The sequence below is a fragment of the Urocitellus parryii genome, chromosome 8, assembly GCF_045843805.1.
Source record: "Urocitellus parryii isolate mUroPar1 chromosome 8, mUroPar1.hap1, whole genome shotgun sequence".
Lineage (NCBI taxonomy): Eukaryota > Metazoa > Chordata > Mammalia > Rodentia > Sciuridae > Urocitellus > Urocitellus parryii.
In genome coordinates this window covers 125,655,817-125,678,314 of record NC_135538.1, presented here as the reverse complement: position 1 = coordinate 125,678,314, position 22,498 = coordinate 125,655,817, and the positions used below count along the sequence as shown (strand labels likewise).

Below are 22,498 nucleotides of genomic sequence, written 5' to 3'. Positions count from 1 at the left end.
ACATGCTGATTTAACCAAACCTAACCCAGTGTTGCCGAAACAGTATGGGGTAGTTGTGGCTAACATTAAGTAACACAACATGGTAGGGAATGATCCACCAGGCTGAGGGCCTTAAAAGCAAAAGCTGAGGTTTCCCAGAAGAGAATTCTGTCTCAAGACTGAAGTGCCCTTTTCCAAGATGGCGAACTAGAGGGAGGCTACATTCCAAGCAAAGGTAATACTGTTTCTCTGAGAAGCAGCCATCGCTGCCCACCGACCCCCTCATGTTTGCCCCTCATTCATCCACCATGATCGCCCACCTCCTGCCAGCATATCACCTGCTTTTTGAGCACAGACCACCTATCATCTGCCATTTGCCTGCCTCTTGCCTGCGCATCACTGGCCTTTCATCTACCCAATGCCTACCACCTGACGTCCACCTGCCAATCACCTGCTGTAAGCCTGCAGACTACCCGCAGAGGGCCAGCGGATTCCCCGCTGCCAGCTGCTGCCTGGAAGTCTGTTGTCACAATACCCATAGGGTTGGTTACAAGTGGCAGCTGCCACCTTGAGACACCTGCCAGGGCCTATAGGTTTGCCTCTGCCACTGCCTCCATCTTGGGACACGGCTGCCTCAGTCTGGGGACACTGGCCAGGGCCTGGAGATATATTGTCAGGGTACCTGCAGGTCTGGTTACACCTGAGGTCCTTTTGCCAGGTGTGCTAGTGGCTAACATCTGACTGCCTCTTTGCAGGGTCTCCTTTGTGTGAGCGTTTCCGTGTTGGTCTCTCTGCAAGTTGAAACAGCACTGAGATCTTGGTACTGCAGAAGGCAGAGCCTTGGGAATCTGAATTTCGGGTCCATCAGACTGCAGCTGGGTTTGTGTGGGCCAGTCTGGGTCTGGCAAGCCTGTGGAAAGCCAGCGACTAGGGACAGTTCCCTGGGGGAGGTCCGGTTGGAGAAACTGGAGGAAACCGGGCTCTCTTCAGCTCAGGGAGCCTGGAAGAGCCCAGGGACAGAGGGGCTGGCTACAAGGGGTGGAACTACTGGAAGAGGGTATGAGAACATCTTGCTATTGGCTGGCCCACACAATGGGAAGACACACAAAAGACATGAAAAAACAAAGGAACAAAGTACCTCAAACAAACCAAAGTGTTCCAACAATAGAATGCAGACAACACAGTGGAAGAACTGTCAGAGAAGGAGTCTAGAAGGTACACAGTGAGACTAATCTTCAAAATAAAGGATGGTATCAGAGAGAAAATATAGGAAATGAAAGATCACTTAAATAGAGGCAGAGATTATAAAAAGGAATCAAGAAGAAATCCTCAAAATGAAGGCAACAATAAACCAAATTAAAAATTCAATGGAAAGGATCACCAACAGACTAGGCCACTTATAAGACAACCACGCAGAGAAGATGATAAGAAACCATGAAGAGAACTTCCAAGAAATATAGCATAACAGGAAAAGACCAATTTTAGATCTATTGGAATAGACACAGATGTAGAGATACAAACCAAAGGAACACACAATCTTTTCAATGACATAATATCAGAAAATGTCCCAAACCTAAAGAATAAAATGGAAAATCAACTACAAGAGGCTTACAGGATCCCAAATGTACAAAATTACAGCAGACCCACACCAAGGCACATTATAATGAGAATGACTAATATACAGATTAAGGATAGAATTTTAAAGGCTGGAGAAAGGAAAAAATCATCTTACATAGAGGAGGAAACCAATTTGCAATTCAGCTGACTTCTCAACCCAGACCCTCAGTGCCAGGAGGTCCTAAATAACATACATCGAGCTCTGAAAGAAAATGAATGCCAACAGAGAATTTTATATCCAGCAAAATTAAGCTTCAGATTTGAAGGTAAAATAAAAACCTTCTATGATAAACAAAAGTTAAAAGAATCACAATTAGAAAGCCTGCACTATAGAACATCCTCAGCAACATATTCCATGAGGAAGAATGGGAAAAAAATGAAAACCAAGAAAGGGAGGAACTACACTAAAGGAAAGGACAATCAAAGGAGAAACTAAGTCAAAATAAAAACAAAAAATAAACCAAAAATACAAATCATATCTCAGTTATAACCCTGAATGTTAATGGCCTAAAGTCATCAATCAAAAGACAAAGACTGGCAGACTGGATTTTAAAGAAAGACCCAACAATATGCTGTCTTCAACAGACTCATAGGAAAAGACATCCACAGACTGAAGGTGAAAGGTTGGGAAAAAACATACCACCCACATGGACTGTGTAAAACAAGCAGGGGTTTCTGTCCTCATGTCAGAAAAAGTGGACTTCAAGCCAAAATTAGTCAGAAGGGACAAAGAAGGACACTTCATACTGCTTAAGGGAACCATACATCAATAAGACATAATAATCATAAATATTATGTCTCAAACAATGAAGCATCTACATTAATCAAACCAACCCTTCTCAATTTCAAGAATCAAATAGACCAACACAATAATACTGGGTGACTTTAACACATTTCTCTTAACACTGGATAGATCTTCCAAACAAAAACAAAATGAAGAAACTATAGAACTAAATAATACAATCAAAGACTTAGACTTAACAGACATAGAGTATTTCATCGATCATTGACCGACAATACACTTCTCAGCAGCACATGGATCTTTCTCTAAAATAGACCATATGTTATGCCACAAAGCAACTCTCAGTAAATACAAAAAAAAAAAAAAAAAAAACAGAAAAAACAGAAATACCACCTTGCATTCTATTAGATCATAATGGAATGAAACTAGAAATCAACAATGAAATTAAAAAAAATAGAAGCTACTTCAACACCTGAAGACTAAATAGCATGCCATTGAATGACAAATGAACTGCAGAAGAAATCAGGGAGGAAATTAAAAAAATACTTAGAGGTAAATGAGAACACCAATACAACACATCAAAATCTCTGGGACACTATGAAGGCAGTGCTAAGAGAAAAGTTCACTGCATTGAGTTCACACATCAAAAGAATAAAAAGTCAACAAATAAATGACCTAACATTACATCTCAAAGCCCTAGAAAAAGAACAATCAACCTCAAAAGCAGTAGAAGACAGGAAATAATTAAAATCAGAGCTGAAATCAATGAAATTGAAACAAAAGAAACAATTCAAAAAACTGACAAAAGGAAAAGTTGGTTCTTTGAAAAAATAAATAAAATTGATAAACCCTTAGCTACACTAACAAAAAGAGAGAAAACTCAAAATTCATGATGAAAAAGGAAATATCACAACAGCTACTACTGAAATACAGAAGATAATAAGAAACTATTTTGAAAATTTATACTCCAATAAAATCTCACAAGACATTAACAAATTTCTAGAGACATATGACCTACCCAAACTGAATCAGGAGGACATACACAATTTAAACATTTCAGGCAATGAAACGTTTCAAGCAATTTCAAGCAATGAAATAGAAGACACCATCAAAAGCCTACCAACTGAGAAAATCCCAGAACCAGATGGATTCTCATCCAAGTTCTGCAAGACCTTCAAAGGAGAATTAACACCATAAAATAGAAAAGGAGCGAACCCTTCCAAACTCATTCTATGAGGCTAGTATCACCCTGATACCAAAACCAGACAAAAACACATCAAGGAAAGAAAACTTCAATCAAGGTACCTGATGAACATACACACAAAAAATTCTCAATAAAATTCTGGCAAATCACATACAAAAACATATTAAAAAGATAGTGCACCATCATCAAGTGGGGTTCATCCCAGGGATGCAAGGTTGGTTCAATACACAGAAATCAATAAACATAATACATCACATCAATTGACATAAAATCAAGAATCATATCTCAATAGATGCAGAGAAAGCATTTGACAAAATACAGCACCTCTTCATGTTCAAAATGCTAGAAAAACTAAGGATAATAGGAAGATACCTCAACATTGTAAAAACTATCTATGCTAAGCCCAAGGCCAACATCGTTCTAAATGGAGAAAAATTGAAACTATTCCTCTAAAAACTGGAACAAACAAGGGTGCCCTCTTTCACCACTTCTATTCAACGTAGTCCCTGAAACTCTAGCCAAAACAATCAGACAAAAGAAATTAAAGGAGTACAAATAGGAAAAGAACTTGAACTATCACTATTTGCCGATGACATGATTCTGTGTTTAGAAGATCCAAAAAATTACACAAGGAAACTTCTAGAACTAATTAATGAATTCAGCAAAGTAGCAGGATATGAAATCAATACCCATAAATCAAATGCATTTCTATACCTAAGCGATGAATCCACTGCAAGAGAAATTAGGAAAACCACCCCATTCATAATAGCCTAAAAAAAATACTTGGGAATCAATCTAACTGAAGAGGTGAAAGACCTCTACAATGAAAACTACAAAACACTAAAGAAAGGAATTGAAGAAGATCTCAGAAGATGGAAAGATCTCCCATGCTCCTGGAGAGGTGAATTAATATAGTCAAAATGGCCATATTACAAAAACTGTCATACAGATTTAATGCAATTCCTATAAAAATTCCAATGACATTCTTCACAGAACTAGAAAAAGCAATCATGGAATTCATTTGGACCCAGAATAGCTAAAGCAATCCTTAGCAAGAAAAGTAAAGCAGGTGGCATCACAATACCAAACCTTAAACTATACTAAGAGCTATAGTAACAAAAATGGCATGGTATTATACCAAAATAGACTGGTAGACCAACGGTACAGAATAGAGGACACAGAGACAAACCCACATAAACATGGTTATCTCACACTAGACAAAAGTGCCAAAAACATACATTGGAGAAAAGATAGCATATTCAACAAATGGTGCTGGGAAAACTGGAAATCCACATGCAGCAAAATGAAATTAAACCCCTACCTCTCACCCTGCACACACACAAAAAATAACTCTAAGTGGATCAAAGACTTAGACACTAGAACAGAGACCCTGCACCTAATAGAAAAATAAAAAAGCAGGCCCAAATCTTCACCATGTCAGCTTAGGACCTGACTTCCTTAACAAGAAGTAAGATCAAGAATCAATAAATGGGATGGATTCAAACTAAAAATCTTCTTCTCAGCAAAGGAAACAATCAGTAACATCAAGAGAGAGCCTACAGAATGAGAAAAAATCTTTACCACACGCACATCAGATAGAGCATTAAACTCCAGGATATATAAAGAACTGAAAAAACACCAAAAATCCAAATTATCCAATCTATAAATGGGCTAAGGAACCAAACAGATACCTCACAGAAGAAGATATACAATCAATCAACAAACATATGAAAAAAATGTTCATCATCTCTAGCAATTAGAAAAACGCAAATCAAAACTACTCTAAGATTTTATCTCACTCCAGTCAGAATAGAAATTATCAAGAATACAAGCAACAATAAAGGTTGGCGAGGATGTGGGAGAAAAAGTGCACTCATGCATTGCTGGTAGGACTGCAAATTGGTACAACCACTATGGAAAGCAGTATGGAGATTCCTCAGAAAACTGGAAATGGAGCCTCCATTTGACCCAGCTATCCCACTCCTTGGTTTACACCCAAAGGACTTCAGATCAACATACCACAGTAATATAGTCATGTCAATGTTTATAGCAGTTCAATTCACAATAGCCAAACTACAGAACCAATCTAGATGCCCTTCAACAGATGGATTTTAAAAATGTGGTACAGATATACAATGGAATATTACTCAGCCTTAAAGAAGAATGAAATTATGGCATTTTCAGGTAAATGGACAGAACTAGAGAATATTATGCCAAGTGAAATAAGCCAATCCCCCCAAAAATAAAGGCCCAATGTTTTCTCTGATAAGCAGATGCTGATCCACAGTGGGGTAGGGGGGCATGGGAAGAATGAGGAACTTTGGACTGTGTAGAGGGGAATGAGGGGAGGGGAGGGGCTGTCGGGATGGGAAGGACGGTAGAATGAGACAGACACTATTACCTTTATACATGTATGATTACACTCATGGAGTGACTGCACCACATACAGCCAGAGGAATGAGAAGCTGTGCTCCACTTTTGTACAATATGTCAAAAATGCATTCTACTGTCATGTATAACTAATTTAGGACAAAAAAAGAAAAGACAAGACCACAGTGCCAACTCCTGCCTGGGCTTCGAGCCTACCTGTGTGCCCTATAAATTTTGGACTCACCAGCCCCTTGATTATGAGCTAATTCCTTAAAACAAAGTTATAGATACACAGACAGACGCAGAGATAGAGATATGCCTACAGTTCTGATTTTATGGAGAAGAGTCATTGGTACCGCCTTGGGTCACCTTTCTCTGCCAATCCCAAGGGCTGCACATGCTGCCACCTCCCCTCCCCCACCTTGATGCCACCTCCCCCATGCTGCCACCCCTCCCCTCCCCCTTGATGCTATACTTTCGCAAACCTGCACGTCTATCCACACACTGATGACACTCCATGGGTTCCAACCAGCCCACATCTTCCTCCGAGCTTTCAACCTACACATGCAACCCAACACTCCAGCAATGATAACTCCCCGCTGACCCCTCCAGGGGGCTCCCCTGCTCCAGTACACCTCCCAGCTCTGCCCCTTTGCCTGCTGCCTCACCAAAATCTCACCTGGACTGTGGAGCCTCCCCTCCCTCTCTCCACTCACCGACTGCCAGCACTTCCCACTGAGAGCAGTCAGTCTGGCCCTGCCCTTGGCACTACAGCAGCCTCTGACTCTCTTCCTTTACGACTCCAGCCCACATCCCTGTGCAGCCCGAGCACTCTTCTAAACCCTTCATGTCAGTCCCACCATATTCCTGCCTTAGACCCCCAGTGCCCTCCCTCCAGCTGGACATGCCCCGTCTCTCCTGGACACCCAACCAGCACTCCTGCATGCCCTGCACAATCCAGCCTGACCGCGTCCCGGGCTCCACACTTCCCATTCTGTGTTTAGATACTCACTCGTGCTCCACTCTCCTTCACCCCTGGCCCTCAAACAGCTTATCTAAATCAATTAATCTGATTAACTAATTAATTAAATTACATGAAGTTTAAAATGCTGCTGCCCAGTTGCAACAGATGCAGGGGCTCACCAGCCCACGTGACTGGGGGCACTGTACTGGGTGCCAAGGTACAGAGGCCTCCAGCGTGGCAGAGACCACACGGGGGCAGGGGACCCAGGCTTCTCCATGGCCACGCTGCCCGCCGGCAGCCTCAAGCTTGTGGTGAGCCCGGCACTCTGCAGTGCTAATGCTCACCGTGCTGCCAAGGCCACGGAGCATCAGCACTGGTGCCTCCATCACCCTTTCGTGCAGCAAGCTGCTGCCATTTTAAGTACTGGGCCTGGAACCTGGGGCCTCACAAGCCCTCCATCATTGCCCTACATCCCAGCCCTTTTGATTTTTTCTTTTGACAGAGTCTCACTAAGTTGCTCATGCTAGATTCAAATTTGTAATCCTCCTGCCTCTGCCTCCCAAGTCACTGAGATCACGGGTGTGTACCATAGCTCCTGGCTTCAGTAAGCTGCTTGAAGTTCTCTCAACTGGGCAAGTCCACGACCAACTGTTGACATCAGGCTTCCATTCCAGGAAGACAAAAATATCTTGCCACTTAGGGATATATTAGCCAGAAGTATCAATTAAAAGCTATAGGCGGGGGGTGGGGTTGTGGGTCCGTGGTACAGCACTTGCCTAGCCTGTGTGAGGCACTGGGTTTGATTCTCCGCACCACATATAAATAAATAAAGATCCATTGACAACTAAACAATATTTTTAAAAAATTTTAAAAGCTACGGGGGAATAGGAATATGGAGTTAGGACTAAAAGAGCAGAATTCTGAAACCACCTCTGCCCAAACCAGGGGAGCTACCTTCTCATCTGCTCACATATTAGACTTCAACCAGAATGCATCTGGTTGCCTATCTGGAAAAAAAAAATGGTATCTTATATAATTTCCTAATTTTGTTTTTAAATATTAAAGATATTTGAAATTATCTGACACAAATAAGAAATAAAATATATTTAACTCTTTTGCTTTGCAACATAGTTTTCTGATTTAAAAGGCAATAAGATAATCAGAATATATACCCAATTTAAGCAATTTATTACCAAAAAATCTGCCAATTGTATCAAGAGGTGTTCACATCATCATGAGCAGAATTTTTAACAACTTCCAATCCCCTGCTAGAGGACGTTGAGAGCCACTTCCCCTTGGCCTATCCTCCTTCTTACACTCTTCCTTCCTTGCTCATGATCTTCCCACACCAGCTCCATAGGCCATGCCTAATGTGGCTCAGATGACGCCTTCCCAAAGCCTGTCCTGATCCTCTCTAATTAAATACAATCTGCCCTGTCTCTGTGTTACCATAATTTGCATGAATCACTTTAACGACATTTAGCTTGCAGTGGTTCCCATTAGAGTTATTTCAGTACTTTCAGCTTTTTAAATAAGCTCTTGAACACAAGAACCATACCTCACACACACTTAAAATCCCCTAATTTAACAAGATACCACATGAACAGAACAGAGAAACAGACATCCACTTATGTTACAAAGCAACTCAAATTGGCTTAAGTCTATGATTACTAATGTAATTTCGAGCAAAATCTGTTTGGATAGAAGAAGCTCAAGGCCATTTCTGAATAAAAGTGTGATACCTGGAGAATAATGAGCCTCCAAAAAGCCAGTCTGAAATGACCTACTGCTGACATTGCTCTTTTAAGTTGAAGCATGCTCTCTCACTCCTTGAGCACACAGCCAATGCAAACAGAGACTTTTAAAATCTATTAGGAAATGTAAGTAACTAAGTTAAATACCCTGTATTTGCTAAGCTACCTCTCCCAAATCTCACCCAAGTAGAACCCCTGTGGAGGCCATGCTTCCATTGAATCAACAGTGGATTCTATTCTTACCTCCTCTAGCCAGACGATCTACAGGAAACAGCTACTTACACATCCACCAACACCCGTGATAACTGCTCTGAACACAGAGATCATCAGGGTTGACGTCGTCTTTCCTCTCTTGACTGTGCACTTCCTATAGGAATGGTTCTGAAAGGACACACTTACCCAACTAGGATATCATCTCATGCTATTTCATGACACAGAGACCCCACTAGGATCACCATGATCTGAGCACTCTGCAGCTGTCTTTGGTGCCTCCTAGCACCCTAGTTAGGGTGACTTGGAGAAGAGCAACACAATTAAGAACACAGCAATCAACAGGGCTGACGGTCTATGCACTGCTTTTAAGGTGGCTCTAGGATCAGCAACTGGCGGTGTGGGGAAAGCAGATGGAAAGTTGGGGTGGGATGTCCAGAGGGTGGCTCAGGACGGAGTATCCTGCCATAATGTCCTCTAAGGAGAAAGACTGTCTCCCCCAGCCTTGTTTCCTCCTCTTCTTCATAAGTCTCCTTCCCTCCCATCCCAATCCTCCTTCTCTCCAGGGAGACATCTTCTCCAACATGGACTTCCCTCCTGATACACGAGCATGGCCTTGTCTAACGTAGCACACCCCTAAGGAAAGGCACGTGACTGAGAGTCCTACAGCACTCACACAGTTTGTCCTTCAGGTCATTTTCATAAGTGCAGGGTCAGCACACTCAGCCATGTTATTTAATGATCTAATCGTTCCAAGACTGAAAATGGCATCATGGTGAAGTTACCAGACAGACGGAAGACTGTTTCAGGTGGGCTTTGCTAGCAACACAGGAAAAGCAGACGGTCTCAGCTCTTCCAGGCAACACAGCACTGTGTTGGTTTACTCAGCCTTGTCTTGCCAGTGAGGTCAAGGAACCTGCCACCATGAGACAATCACAACAGTCTAACACCGAGCTGCTGCAGCTCACCTGGAGCCTCAAGTTCCTGCTGCCCTCCCTATCTCTGGGCTTGGCGTCATCATCCACATGACCTCCAAGGCCACCGCTACTTCTGATTCTATAAAACCCAAGGAAGTTAGTGAACTGCACCGTCAATTGAGAAGACTCTCACCCATCAAAAGAGGATATTCCCTCTGTGACAGCATTACTCCAAAAGTGCACGGCCCTTGCTTTCACTGACAGGACACTACACCGCCCATGGTAGTGGGACGGAAGAAGTGCGACAGGCAAGACACACTCTTTTTCTTAACTTTCACAGCCAGTCTCTCGTTAGCTTCCCTTTCTTGGTATGTTTTATTGGAAGACAGATGTGTTTAATTAAGGATATGAAACAAAGCGAGGCCTGGTGGTGCACACCAGCTACTCAGGAGGCTGAGGCAGGAGGATGCCAAATTCAAGGCTAGCCTGGGATATGTAGCCGGTCCTGCTTCAAAAAGAGGCAGGGAGGGTGGAGGGGGATGTAGCTCAGAGGTACAGCACCTGCATAGCAGGTGAGGCCTTAGGTTCAATCCCCAGTACCAAAAAAAAAAAGGATAAGAAACAAAAATAGAATTAATTTGCTTTCACCCATAAAAGTTACCTACATAGAAAAATGACTTTCCAATTATAAAAATGTTCACTAAAAAAAACTCAAATTATTTTAAAATACAAAAAAGAGAAAGTAAAAATTATCCCTCACCCTACCCAAAGATATTTTAAGAGTTAAATATGCAAACTATATTTTATATAAAATGAAATATTATATGTAAATTTTATAAGGTGCCTTTTCACTTTACAACATATGTTACAGATATCCTTTCATCTGAATTTACAATGGTTTATTACCTACTTCTTTTTAAAGAATATACAGAAAAAAGATAAAACAAAATCTACTGAGTCTTCTTGACCCAGCCTCATTCTCTCCTCTTTAAAATCCAGCCTCCTGAGTCTGTGTGAGGTACAAGGAGCCACGAGGCTGAAGGTAAAGAGCAAAACACACTCATGTGGGGTGACCTGAAGAACAGGAAGGCTGATGCACCATCCTTTTCTGTTCTTGGTATGTGACTATCAGCAATAGTTCCTTTTATCCAATATTAACCAGACCAGATTTTTATCATTGCCAATTTCAGAATTCCAGACAACCAATGAATTTGGGAAAAAAACACTACATGAATGTTCTATCTGAATGTTCCATTTCAGGCCCTAATTTCCACCTGCATCACATCGGACTCTAAAGATGCATGAAATCAGACCAGCTCACAGAAAACACTGAGGGGTATCACTTTATCTATCTATCTATCTATCTATATGTGGCTAAATTTTCCAACTTCAAATACAGCTTGCCAGATAAGAAGAAAAAAAGAACACAATATTTAGTTATATCTTAGTTGACAGAGTCATATTTCACTTGCGTCATTTCCCGTCCAAGTAGTCTTTTACAATTACACTGCTTACAACAAATCCGATACAGCAGGTGAGATGGGGATGTCTGCACAGTGACAGGAGGGACCCATTCTCAGAACTGTAGGGAACAAAATCAAAGTACTTGACCCAAGCAGCTCATACCTTATACAGCGGGCGACGGACATCAATGGGACAGTTCTGTATTACTTCATCAACAACATCCGAGATGGACTCCATGAAGTCTGGGTTGGCAAACTAAATTGTACATAAATTCAAAAGAAATATTACACCTTCATCAACAGTACAAAACAAAAAAAGCTTTCCAAAAAATAAAAAATACATAATTTACTATAACTGAAAACATGTCACACTGGAATGAAGGCGTGTCAAATAATTCCAGTGACTTGAACACATGTACATGTACAGTGATGCTCTGAGTCTCCTCAGAGACAAAACTGTGGGTGAAGGAAAAATATACAAAATCAGTAATATGCACCAACCCTGCAACACGTGTGGGACTCACACCAACAAGGAAGGAAAGAGCCTGAGCCCAAGCATCGTGGTGTTCAAGCACACCCAGTCATTTGTCAATATCAACAACACAGAATATTAGAAAGGAGAAATGTTCTTTATGTGATGGTGGAGGTTCTAAAATGAAACAATCCACATAACAATAGTGTTACCGAGGACACATCCTTAGACTCAATTCTGTAAGTTAAATAAGCTAAAGTATGTCATTCAACTCAACTACATTTGAAATCTATTTTAAAAATCAAGCAAAGCTTTAATGTGAAAGTCTCAGTGAATTCGGCAATATCCAGCCATCCACCAAGTAGACATCTGTCAGTTTTATGTCTATTGTAAATCAATATCATCAAAAGAGTAGGTATCTACTGGATTATTATTCATTAGGTGAATACTATTATCCATTCATTAGAATACCAGTAAGGCATATATTTTGTGCCATTTCCTTGTACAAAATATATATGTATCTAAAAACAGGCAGCACTTTGCAACCTACCTACTAAATATAAACTGAATTAGGCAAGTAAATGCACCAAAATATAAATAAAATGCATTGTATAGAAACCTTAGAATATTGCCTCTTAATTACTGCTTTCTGTAAAAGTTTAATAATTCCTTTTGACTATTAGTTAAAATGATAACATCTGTAATTTGTGCACTATCTAAATAATAGTAATAATCTCAGCCCTCAGATAGAAACTTTACCAAACTGCAGTTGGGGACACAGCAGGACCAAATGTCTAGGGTTGAAACTGGGCTTAGGAAGGACAATTACAAAGATAAAAAGGGTTATGTGGTATTCAACTTTTATGCAGAGGAAACTTGCATATAGGTCTTGAGATTAACTAGCTGTCATTAACACATGACCCCAACCTTTAAGATCAATTTCAATTGTTTCATCTTTTAAAACTTCTTCTTAACATCTCAAGAGACAATCCAGCTTCAATTATTAAACCACATTAGTTTATGGAGCGGTTAGCTTGTTGGGCTACTTATTGAAAACTGTTCTTTGCACACACTAGGTGGCAGCACTGCTCCACACACACTGCACTCCAACAACTCACAAGAGAACCAACTTACCTCTGGGTGAAAGAATATTTCAGGTCCCAGGAACCTCTCATACCCAACATCTATAACAAACTTCTTCTGGTTGATTGCATTGATACCCGTGTACTGTTTGATCCACTTCCAGGGATCCACATCATACTTAGCAAACTCCTTGACTATATCAGGGCAAATGTAACAGTATTTCTCCTGTATATGCACACAAAGACATCACCAGGTATTAACACCTATCCAGTGCCTCTGCCCTATGACAAATACACAGGAGCCCCATGCATTGAACACACCCATGAAATCAGATCCACCCACAACTTAACTCCAGTGTGGAGATGCTACCCAGCCTCATGCTCTACCAGCTTTCACACGAGTCATGACTACACTTGGACAGTCTACTTTCTCTGAAACTTGGCTAGGAAACTCAACCTTGCTCTCTCAAGTTCTGCTGCCTGATGATGTGAAATACTAGGTGTCCATTAGAGTATCTTGTCTCTATCCAGTCTGTGCTTGTCCCCGCAGGTGCCCCACCTGGTGCCTGCCAGGCAACTCTCTGTGGTCCACCTCTAGATAGAAGACCACGCTAATCTACTGAACATGACATCTGTCCACATCCTAATGCCTGACTGCATGTGACAGTAGGGAGTGATACCAACCCACCTGCTGGTCATTCACCTAGAGTGCTGCATGCCTGAAGAGGTACCCTGCTGATCAGGTATTCTAAGTCACTTGATCAACACACATTCATTAAGTGTCTTGGCACCAGGGATACACAGTGAATAAAATGCACATATCCCTGCCAGGTGACACTCCAGAGAAGAGTCAGGCAACAGGCAGCCACAATAAGTAAACAGCATGATGGCAAAAGGGGACAGGTGCCACAGAACAAGGGAAAAACAGAAACAGGCAGGGGGATTGGAGGTGCTCATCTGTGGCCGCTCAAGAGACCTTGTGAGTTGTTTCCAGCCTGGCACCAACAACCAGCTTGAGATGTGCAAAGTCCCGAGGACCAAGTAACACTGATGTTCTTGGGATCTTTGTGCTGATCACCTGTCCATAGAGCTCACCTCAGCAAAGCAGCAGATGAGTACCAGCTTCTCAAAGTAGCTTCCCTGGGGGAGACAGCCACACCAGCACAGCCACACCAGGGAATATCAGCACCCAGGGGACACTCACTACACATTTTGGAAGGAATGGACCTTCTGTAAGGATCTCCACGGGTGCTTCCATGACATTAACTATGAAGTTCTTAAAACTCCTAAATTCTAATGTATTTTAATTCTATCTTCAGGATACCTGGATTTCAGGGTCAGAACTGAAACAAAGCCAGTGAATAAAGTAAATGCCCAGCATGAGGTTCAGGAAGGCACCTCATGAGTGGTATTGCTTGCTTGGGAACCCTAAGAAAGGGAACCCTCAGACTCCCAGAGTGATCCTGGGCATCAGCAGCAGAAGTTCAGTTCTAATTCACATCTGTAACAGATCTGAGCAGGCAAGGAAGGGTAGATCCAATATCCAAATTTTTTTCCATCAAAGAAAGGCAAAGAAAGGAGGAAGGGAAAACCTTACGGATAATTTAATTTAAAAAAAAAAAAAAAAGACTCTCTTCTGGAAATCTCCCCTCATAGGGAAGGTACTAACTCTTCTCATTTACCCAGGATCCATCACTGAAGTGCTGAGCCCCCAGCCCTGGAAACTCCCGTCCCAGGGAAGCCAGGCTGGGAGCATCCTACTTGCAAGAGCCTCCCTATACCTCTTCCCAACTCTCACCCTAGGAATGCCTGTTTTTACCTAGTGTCAATAAAAACTTGGGAATCATTTCTGGTCCCTTCTTCCATACAAGCAGTCTCAGTTACAAGATGCACAGATAAGAGAAAAGCATTAGACTCAACAAGCCCCCCAATTTCCCTACAGCTCAGTAACTATGAGCTGTATGAGAAAGGAGATGCTCAAGGCCACAAGCACATCCCCACATTTAAATTCTTCTCCAAAACGAAGTCCTTCCCTACGTGTCTGTGTGATAATTAGCTTTGGCTTACAAGGGACTTCTTACTCTTTTTTTTTTTTTTTCGCTTTTTGATCTTTTTAAAAAATGTCTTGATTGTACAACCTGAAAAGAAAAATTCATCTAAAGGATCTGTAACTGTCATATACAGGATAATATAAAGGCTAAACTAATAGACTGGATCAAGTTGACATTCCAAATCAGGCCCAATAAGACAATTTTATCCCAATCTTCTTAAATTCTAAAATGGCCTGTTAACCTTTCTAGTAGGGGAACTAGAGTCCACCACTATAGGGAGCTTTGTTTAATGATCCTGGACCCTAGAATGGCATTGTTCTGAAGTGTTCACAAACATGGTAGACTCCACTGGATTCCTGGTGGTCACTGCCGCTGCTGATTTGCCTCCTAATTCTAAAATAAAGCATGGAGGGAGACATGGAAGCAATGTTCAGCTAACTGAAGGCTGTGCACTGACTTCATTAAACAGTTATACTCCACACATGCTGGTGGCTCAGCACCCATTATCAAGCTGTTGCTCACAGTCGGAGCCTCAAAAGAGGGTCCGTAGTAGAAGAGGGGGCTGAGCCTAAAGTCTTCAGCCCACCTAACTCACTGGGAAACAAACCAAGGTCCACACACAAGGGAGAGGAGAGGACAGGGAAGAAAGAAGGAAGGAAGGAAAGAAGGGAGGAATGAGGGCATCAAGGGCAAGTGTCCAGACACCACCCCCAAACCAGCCAGTTTCCCGTCTGTTTTTACCTTAATGGCTTTTGCCGTCTCCAGTGACTGCTCAGGAGGGATTCCCACCTCCCGCTCCCTTAGCAGCTGTTGAATGAAATACGTAATATCTCTACCTGCAATCGGGATGTGTTTGATGCAGCTTCCAATGACATACCCTTCTGCCTGGGGAAGAAGAGGAGGCAGAACAGCCCACGTAAGTGACCCACAGTCAGGAACCACATGCGCTCACAAGATCTCCAGCCCTAACCTCCGTGCCTGCCCCCACCTGGCACAGCCAGCATCTGCCAAGCCCCTCCATACAATCAGTTCCAAAAGTCCTTCAAAATGACCCATGTGCTTCACTAATATTGAAAGTTCTAAATTACTCCAATAGCCTGAGGTTCTTCATAAGCAACCAAATAATGATGTTAGGAACATGGTGGGGAAACCAAACAGGATAGTTCACTTCTAAACCGTAATGCTGCCTGGGAGAAAAGTAACTCCAACAGGGGTTTCTTTTCCTCTCTAGCAAAAAGGAAAAGACTTTATTTATTAATCGTTAAACAACTATAAATCTACTTATATTTAAAAGTCAACAGTGTGGTAGACAGGTCTGAGGTTCAAATCCCAGTTTCACATTTGTTAGCTGAGTAACTGGACAAGGTAAACATGCCTCAGCCTCAGTATCTGTATCTAGAATATGGAGCAAATTATACCAAGTGCACTTTACAATAGAGATTAAATAAAATCTGTATGTCAAACACATAGTACTATTTTATGATACATACTAAAGTACTCAAAATAGTTCCATTTATCATACCAAGAAACAATCCTGGTTAGTTAACTGAACCCTCCATCATGGCTCAGGCTGGACTCTCTCTTTCCACTGCCTTCTTGAACCAGTGAAGACTTGCCCATCAAGGGCCAGGAAGAGATGCATGCATGACTCTGCAACCCCTCACTAGAAGAGCTGGTGCCACATGCCCGCAGCAGCGAGGGATGCAAGCCTCCCTTGTGGCCCATCTGTGGCACAAACCTGCCACAGAAGCCACCGGTGTAGGCAGCCACCCAGGTGCTCTGCTGGGGTGTAGTGGGAGGTGGTCATGGTCAGAGCGGGTAACACACCACCACACTGGCACACAAAAAGATGCCCTCCCACTTCAGGCTGCAGCTCTTCACAGCTTCTGTGCCACAACACCCAGCAGAGTCACAGAGCACTGAAGCACACACTGACTCTGACTGCACACACACTGGATGCAGCTAAGCCACAAGAACAACTTACTGAATTCCTCCTAATTTTTTTCTGGATTATCTAATTTCTAGAAGCAAAGAAGATATGGCCTTGCAGCAGAGTTCCAGTATTTGTAAAATGTTTAAAGATGGAGATAGTACAAGATAGTACAAGTTATTAATATAGTAAAGATCAACCTGAACCCACAAAATGTTAGCTTCCCAGCACACATATTACTCACAATTTATTCTATGCATAAAATGCAACATTTTCTAAAATTAACCAGTGACAAGTGCCAGTGTCAGCACAGCACTAGCACACTATGACATGCTCCATCCACGCCCAGCACAGAAACATCACCCAGTGAGTTATGTCATGCCCATACTGTGTTGTTATTAGATATTTTTCAGAGTATTCGATCATAAAGGGAAAAAATACGGTTAAATTAACATGCAAAATGTAACTTTAAGATTTATACAATCAGAATACAAAACCAGACAGGATATTCTAATTTTGCTGGAAATGTGTAGAAGCACGTGTCATGTGTGTATACCTGTTTGTCTCTTAAAGAAGACTATATGATCAAAAGTACAAGGTGGTTCTATGAGCAGAAAGCAGAGGGCTCAACTCTCCTAGATAGCATGGCACTAGCACTTCCCAGTGATTCACACAATGGGGTGTTCTGAACTCTGCACAGGGCTCAGGTGGAGCTCATACCCCTCTTCCCCATGCTGAGGACACATTGGTGGGGGGGACTGGCTTTCCCTTCCTGACTGCAGGCACATCAGCCACCAAGCCTTTCCATCACCAGTATCTTCACCTTTAAGGTTTTAAAAGAATTACAACATTAGGACATCATTCTTTTATAATCTTGAAATGAAATAGTGACTATTTTTTCAATTAAAGTAAATGGATGGTTCTTTTAAAACCCTAATTTGCATTTTTAAAAGGAGGTATAATTACACACCCACCCACATATATGCAGAAAAAATATTTGTAAAATACATAACTAGTAACTATGGTTATTGAGGAGACCTAGGGGAGGACAATCAGGAATAAGCCTGACTTACCACTGGATAACCAATTGATTTTCAAAAATCCAAATTTTAAATAATCTACTTGACCAAAATAAAAACATAACAGTTTCTTGAAATCTGAATTAGTAGTTACCTCTCTAGTATTTTTAAAAAATCAAAACCAAAAAGGGTGCTATTGCAGAGCCTTCTACAAGTCAAAATGTACCATCTCTCCTTGTGGTTCTTAAATAAATTTTAAAAGCAAGAAGCAAATTTTCTAAAGCATGAGCCAATTAAACCATTCACATCTTTTTGAACAGCATAGATATAACCTTTCAAATAAATGGGTATGCTCTGCACCTACAAAGTTGACGTCCAAAATGATGCCCATCTTCCAACTGCTCAGAGTAGTAAGCCAGGAAATGTTTCTTTGAATGTTACACCTCCCAGAATCAAGCAAAACCTCAGGAGATCTCAAGCAACCACTGACACTGTGACTGGAGAAATCTGCCACCAAGCATTTACAACTGACAAAGCCATAAACCTGGCCATCTTCTACACTCTTTCCTACATACCTGGTTTTTTTTTAAAACTCCTGTTACCTTTTGTAAGTACTTAAAAAGTGGAGTTTTAACTATCAAAAGTGTTAGGCTTGTTTGTCTGACTGCTTCCCTAATCTCCAATCAGGAATCTGGCCTCAGAGAGTGAAACCTGAGTTAATACGCTTACCACTGGGATAACATGGGTGACTCCGTCTCCACTGTCAATGACAATCCCTGTCAGCATCCGCTTGCCAACCTGTCGAGATGTCCAAGAGGCTGCTAACGCCAGCACTGCCTGCAGAGAAGACACAGAGGCCTCAGTGCCTGGGCTCCCCACCTGCTTGCCCTGAGGGTGAATGACCGAACTCTTTCTTTCTGAAGGAGTCTGAGTATGTCTTTCCTTTCCCCATCCTCCGTCTCCTTTTTCCACAAACTCAATTCCAACTTAGACATCAAACGCAAAATTTCACATACTTCAACTCTAGGAGTCACATTTTTCAATAATGAAATGTAAAATTCTACAAAGAAAAAAAGAACTTTCATGATAGACCCATGTTTCAATTAGACCACTGACTCTCACATGGGACCACAGACTCAAGAGGTTTTAAAATTACAGAGGATGATGGTTGTCAACCCTAGTCCTCAAGCAGGCACAGCTTCACCACCTGGGGAACACTGGAGACACCTGGTGCCATTTTTCACTGTGGCGCCTATGGAAGGAGGGAAGCTGGTGGGGGTCTGCCTATGAGTACAGGCCAGGGCTGCTGCTAAACACCCTTATATATTCCCAACTATCTCAGTCAATTCCTTAGTATAAGGTAGCAAATATAAAATCACCAACAGCTTTAAAAAAAAAAAAAAAAAAAAAACAGGGGCTGGGATTGTGACTCAGTGGCAGAGCGCCCGGACCCTGGTACAATCCTCAGCACCACATAAAAATAAAGGCATTGTGTTGTGTCCATCTACACCTAAAAAATAAATATTAAAAAAAATTCATTTTGAAGGTGTTCTGCAAAGTCCTAGGAGCCTGGAGTCTCTCAGAAGCAGGAGGGTGCGCTAGGACAAACAGGAGCAAGTACGCACTGGCCCCTCACAGTACTCACTCTATTTTTCAACAGATTCTACAGTACCTGTTGTTGTTTTGGATCAGAAATAAGTGAAAGAAGCTAAAGAGAGAACACTCCCATCTTGTCACCCAGAGAAAAATACACTAGACTTTGCAGGGAAAAAGAAAAAGCCAGACAAACATGTAACAACGATATAAATATACAAATCAGTCATGGAACAGTCTCTGCAGTGCTTTAGTTCAAACTGAATGTCACTAACGTGTGTGTTGAGGGAGTGGGAAAAGGAAAAACACACAGCATAACTTACAACATCGAAAACTACTATTTCTTCCCCTGCCAGACAGCCAAGGTTATTTGGGAAACATAAAAATAACTGTTTTTACCTGAACTGCAATGTAGAGTCCTGGTACATTGAATGATTCAAACATAATTTCTGCAAGATATTCTCTATTTTCTGGTGTATTCAGTGGAGGTTCTGTCTGTAAGAAAACATTATTAGTGTTCACCTAAATTTCATGCAATTACATCAGAATTATAAAAAGACTAGTATAAAAACATGTTAGCAAGGATATTTATACCACTACCTAAATTCACAGTCAGTGTACACCTAAAGCAACTAATTAAAGAAATCTGTCTATGGGTTGTAAGAGCTTTAAGATGAAAACCTTTCTAAAGGCCTCTTTTCTCAGGACCCAACCCTCACAGGAATAAGCTACAGAAAGGGAGACTCGGTCTTTGATAACCCCCCTCAGTTAGTAATAAAAAAATTAAATAGAATTATATTCTGGGGCCAGGACCCATCTAAAATAGATGGGTTCAAAAGATCAAAAGTCAATATTGTGTAATAAAAGATCAAAAATAACCTACGCAGTCATCACCAAAAAAATGGTTAAATAAATGATGCTAAACCTATAAAATATAATAATACTTTGCAGTGATTTAAAAAGATGAGAACTATATGTGTGATTAAAAAACCATCTCTACAATGAATTGCTGAATGGAACAGAGAAAGCTGTTCAGTTATATATGCAGTTAAATATTCTTTTATATCAACAATCTGTAATGCAAACTACTTTTTAAAAAAGCAGGGTAAGAAATGGAGAGTCACAATTCAAAGGGTCCAGAATTTGTTGTGCAAGATGTTGCACTGCAATGTGAATATAGCTAACATTAGTGAACTGTACACTTAATAATAGCTAAGATGGTGAATTTTATAACTTCTGCTTTGCTTACAATTTAAACAAAGATTTTTAAATAAAAAACTCAAGATGCTTTGTGTATTGGATTACAATTTGTGTTAAAAAAAAAAAGTCTGTCTAACCCACAGGTCTGCACGTCATCACCTCCTCAAGATGAAACCAGCTGACTAAGCTCTTCCCTGGGGCCAGGGCAGAAGGGGCAGGGGGGGTGCTGGGAAGCCCCAGGACCTGTTTGCTCCACACTGTGCATAGCAGTCGTCAGACGTACCCACAAATCCACCCACCAGCCCACCCAGCCCTTCAGTTCAGACTCCGGAGCAGCAGCTGGCACAAAGCTCAAGCTACAACACACGTGCTGTCTCAGTCACTGTGACTGGAATTTAATACGCCCCATGGACAGGGATGGATGGAGAGCAACCTCAGATGGTGGGAGAAAAGACAATGAAATCCTTCTCCACAGCAGACTCCAAGGAGGAGACCTAAAAGGCATTCAACAACATAGTACTTATTTTAATATGCCCAACTCCAAGTGCAATGAAGATAATATTTCCTTACCCTGAGATTCCATTTCACTCTAATCAGAATGGCATTTATCAAGAATTCAAGTAACAATAAATGTTGGCAAGGAGATGGGGGACCTTACCACGGGCCTCGGCCAGCCCAGTGAGCACACAGCCTGCTGCCAGGCTTCTGGGGGGTGAGTGGGGGGAGTCCCCTGCATCTCAGGCCTTCCCACAGGGGAAAAGGCACACTCATACATTGCTGGTGGGACTGCAAATTGGTGCAATCACTATGGAAAACAGTATAAAGACCCAGTTATTCCACACCTTGGGATGTACCCAAAAGACTTAAAATCAGCATACTACAGTGATACAGCCACATCAATGTTTATAGCAGCTCAATCCACAATAGTAAGCTATGGAACCAACCTCAGTACCTTTCAACAGATGAATGAATAAAGAAAATGTGGTAATATACACAAAAAGAATGAAATTATGGCATTTGCTAGTAAATGGATGAAACTAGAAAATATCATGCTAAGTGAAATAACCCAATTCCAAAACCAAAGGTCAAATATTCTGATAGCAAATGTAACACACAATAAGGGGGCAGAGGGGGAGAACAGAAGTTCACTGGAATAGACTAAGGGGAACAGGGGAAAGGAGGAGGGATGGGAAAAGGAAAGACAGTAGAATCAATCAAACATAACTTTCCTATTTCATATATGAATACATGACCAGTGTAACTCCACATAATGTACAACCACAGGAATGATATGTATGTCTACTGTCATGTGTGTCTAAAAATGACAAATTTTAAAATGAAAAAAAAAAAAATACTAACTCTCCTAATACCTGTTAGTGTCCAGAACATAGTTAGTACTACCAATGTTAGTGATTACTATTTTAGATTACTTTCATTTAAGCACATGAGCCTGGCTCAGTGGCGCACACCTGTAATTCTAGCAGTTCAGGAGGCTGAGGCAGGAGGATCACAAGTTCAAAGCCAGCCTCAGCAACAGTGAAGCACTAAACAACTCAGTGAGACCCTGTCTCTAAATAAAATACAAAACAGGGCCGGGGATGTGGATCAGTGGTCAAGTGCCCCTGAGTCCTAGTACCAAAACAAAACAAAACAAAACAAAACAAAAAAAACCCCACTCACACACATGAGCAATAAGTGCAGACTCCAACAGTATTTGTTCACATGTTATCTCTTACAGTATAGCCTATCAATCTGAAAAACATACGTAATAATATAACCTACCCCAGAGGGTGGGGTTAAATAAACGAATCAATACTTGTAAATACTTAGAACAGGGCTAGGCATGTAGGAAGTGCTTGATAAACATCGGTACTAATTGCCAAAAATGTATCTCCTACCAGAAGAAATGACATACAATTACCAAAGTGACC

General features: G+C 41.4%; 1 protein-coding gene across 1 annotated transcript in view; it reads right to left on the bottom strand.

Annotated features, from left to right (window-relative positions):
- LOC144256558 (actin-related protein 3B) overlaps positions 1-22,498 on the bottom strand; it is a 56,324-nt gene that overhangs the window by 14,561 nt on the left and 19,265 nt on the right. Inside the window, exons 4-8 of the mRNA XM_077801728.1 lie at positions 19,767-19,862; positions 18,504-18,611; positions 15,567-15,710; positions 12,827-13,000; positions 11,384-11,476 (exon numbers count right to left, since the gene is read on the bottom strand). Of these exons, the coding sequence (XP_077657854.1) occupies positions 11,384-11,476; positions 12,827-13,000; positions 15,567-15,710; positions 18,504-18,611; positions 19,767-19,862 (615 nt within the window). The remainder of the gene's footprint in view (positions 1-11,383; positions 11,477-12,826; positions 13,001-15,566; positions 15,711-18,503; positions 18,612-19,766; positions 19,863-22,498) is intronic.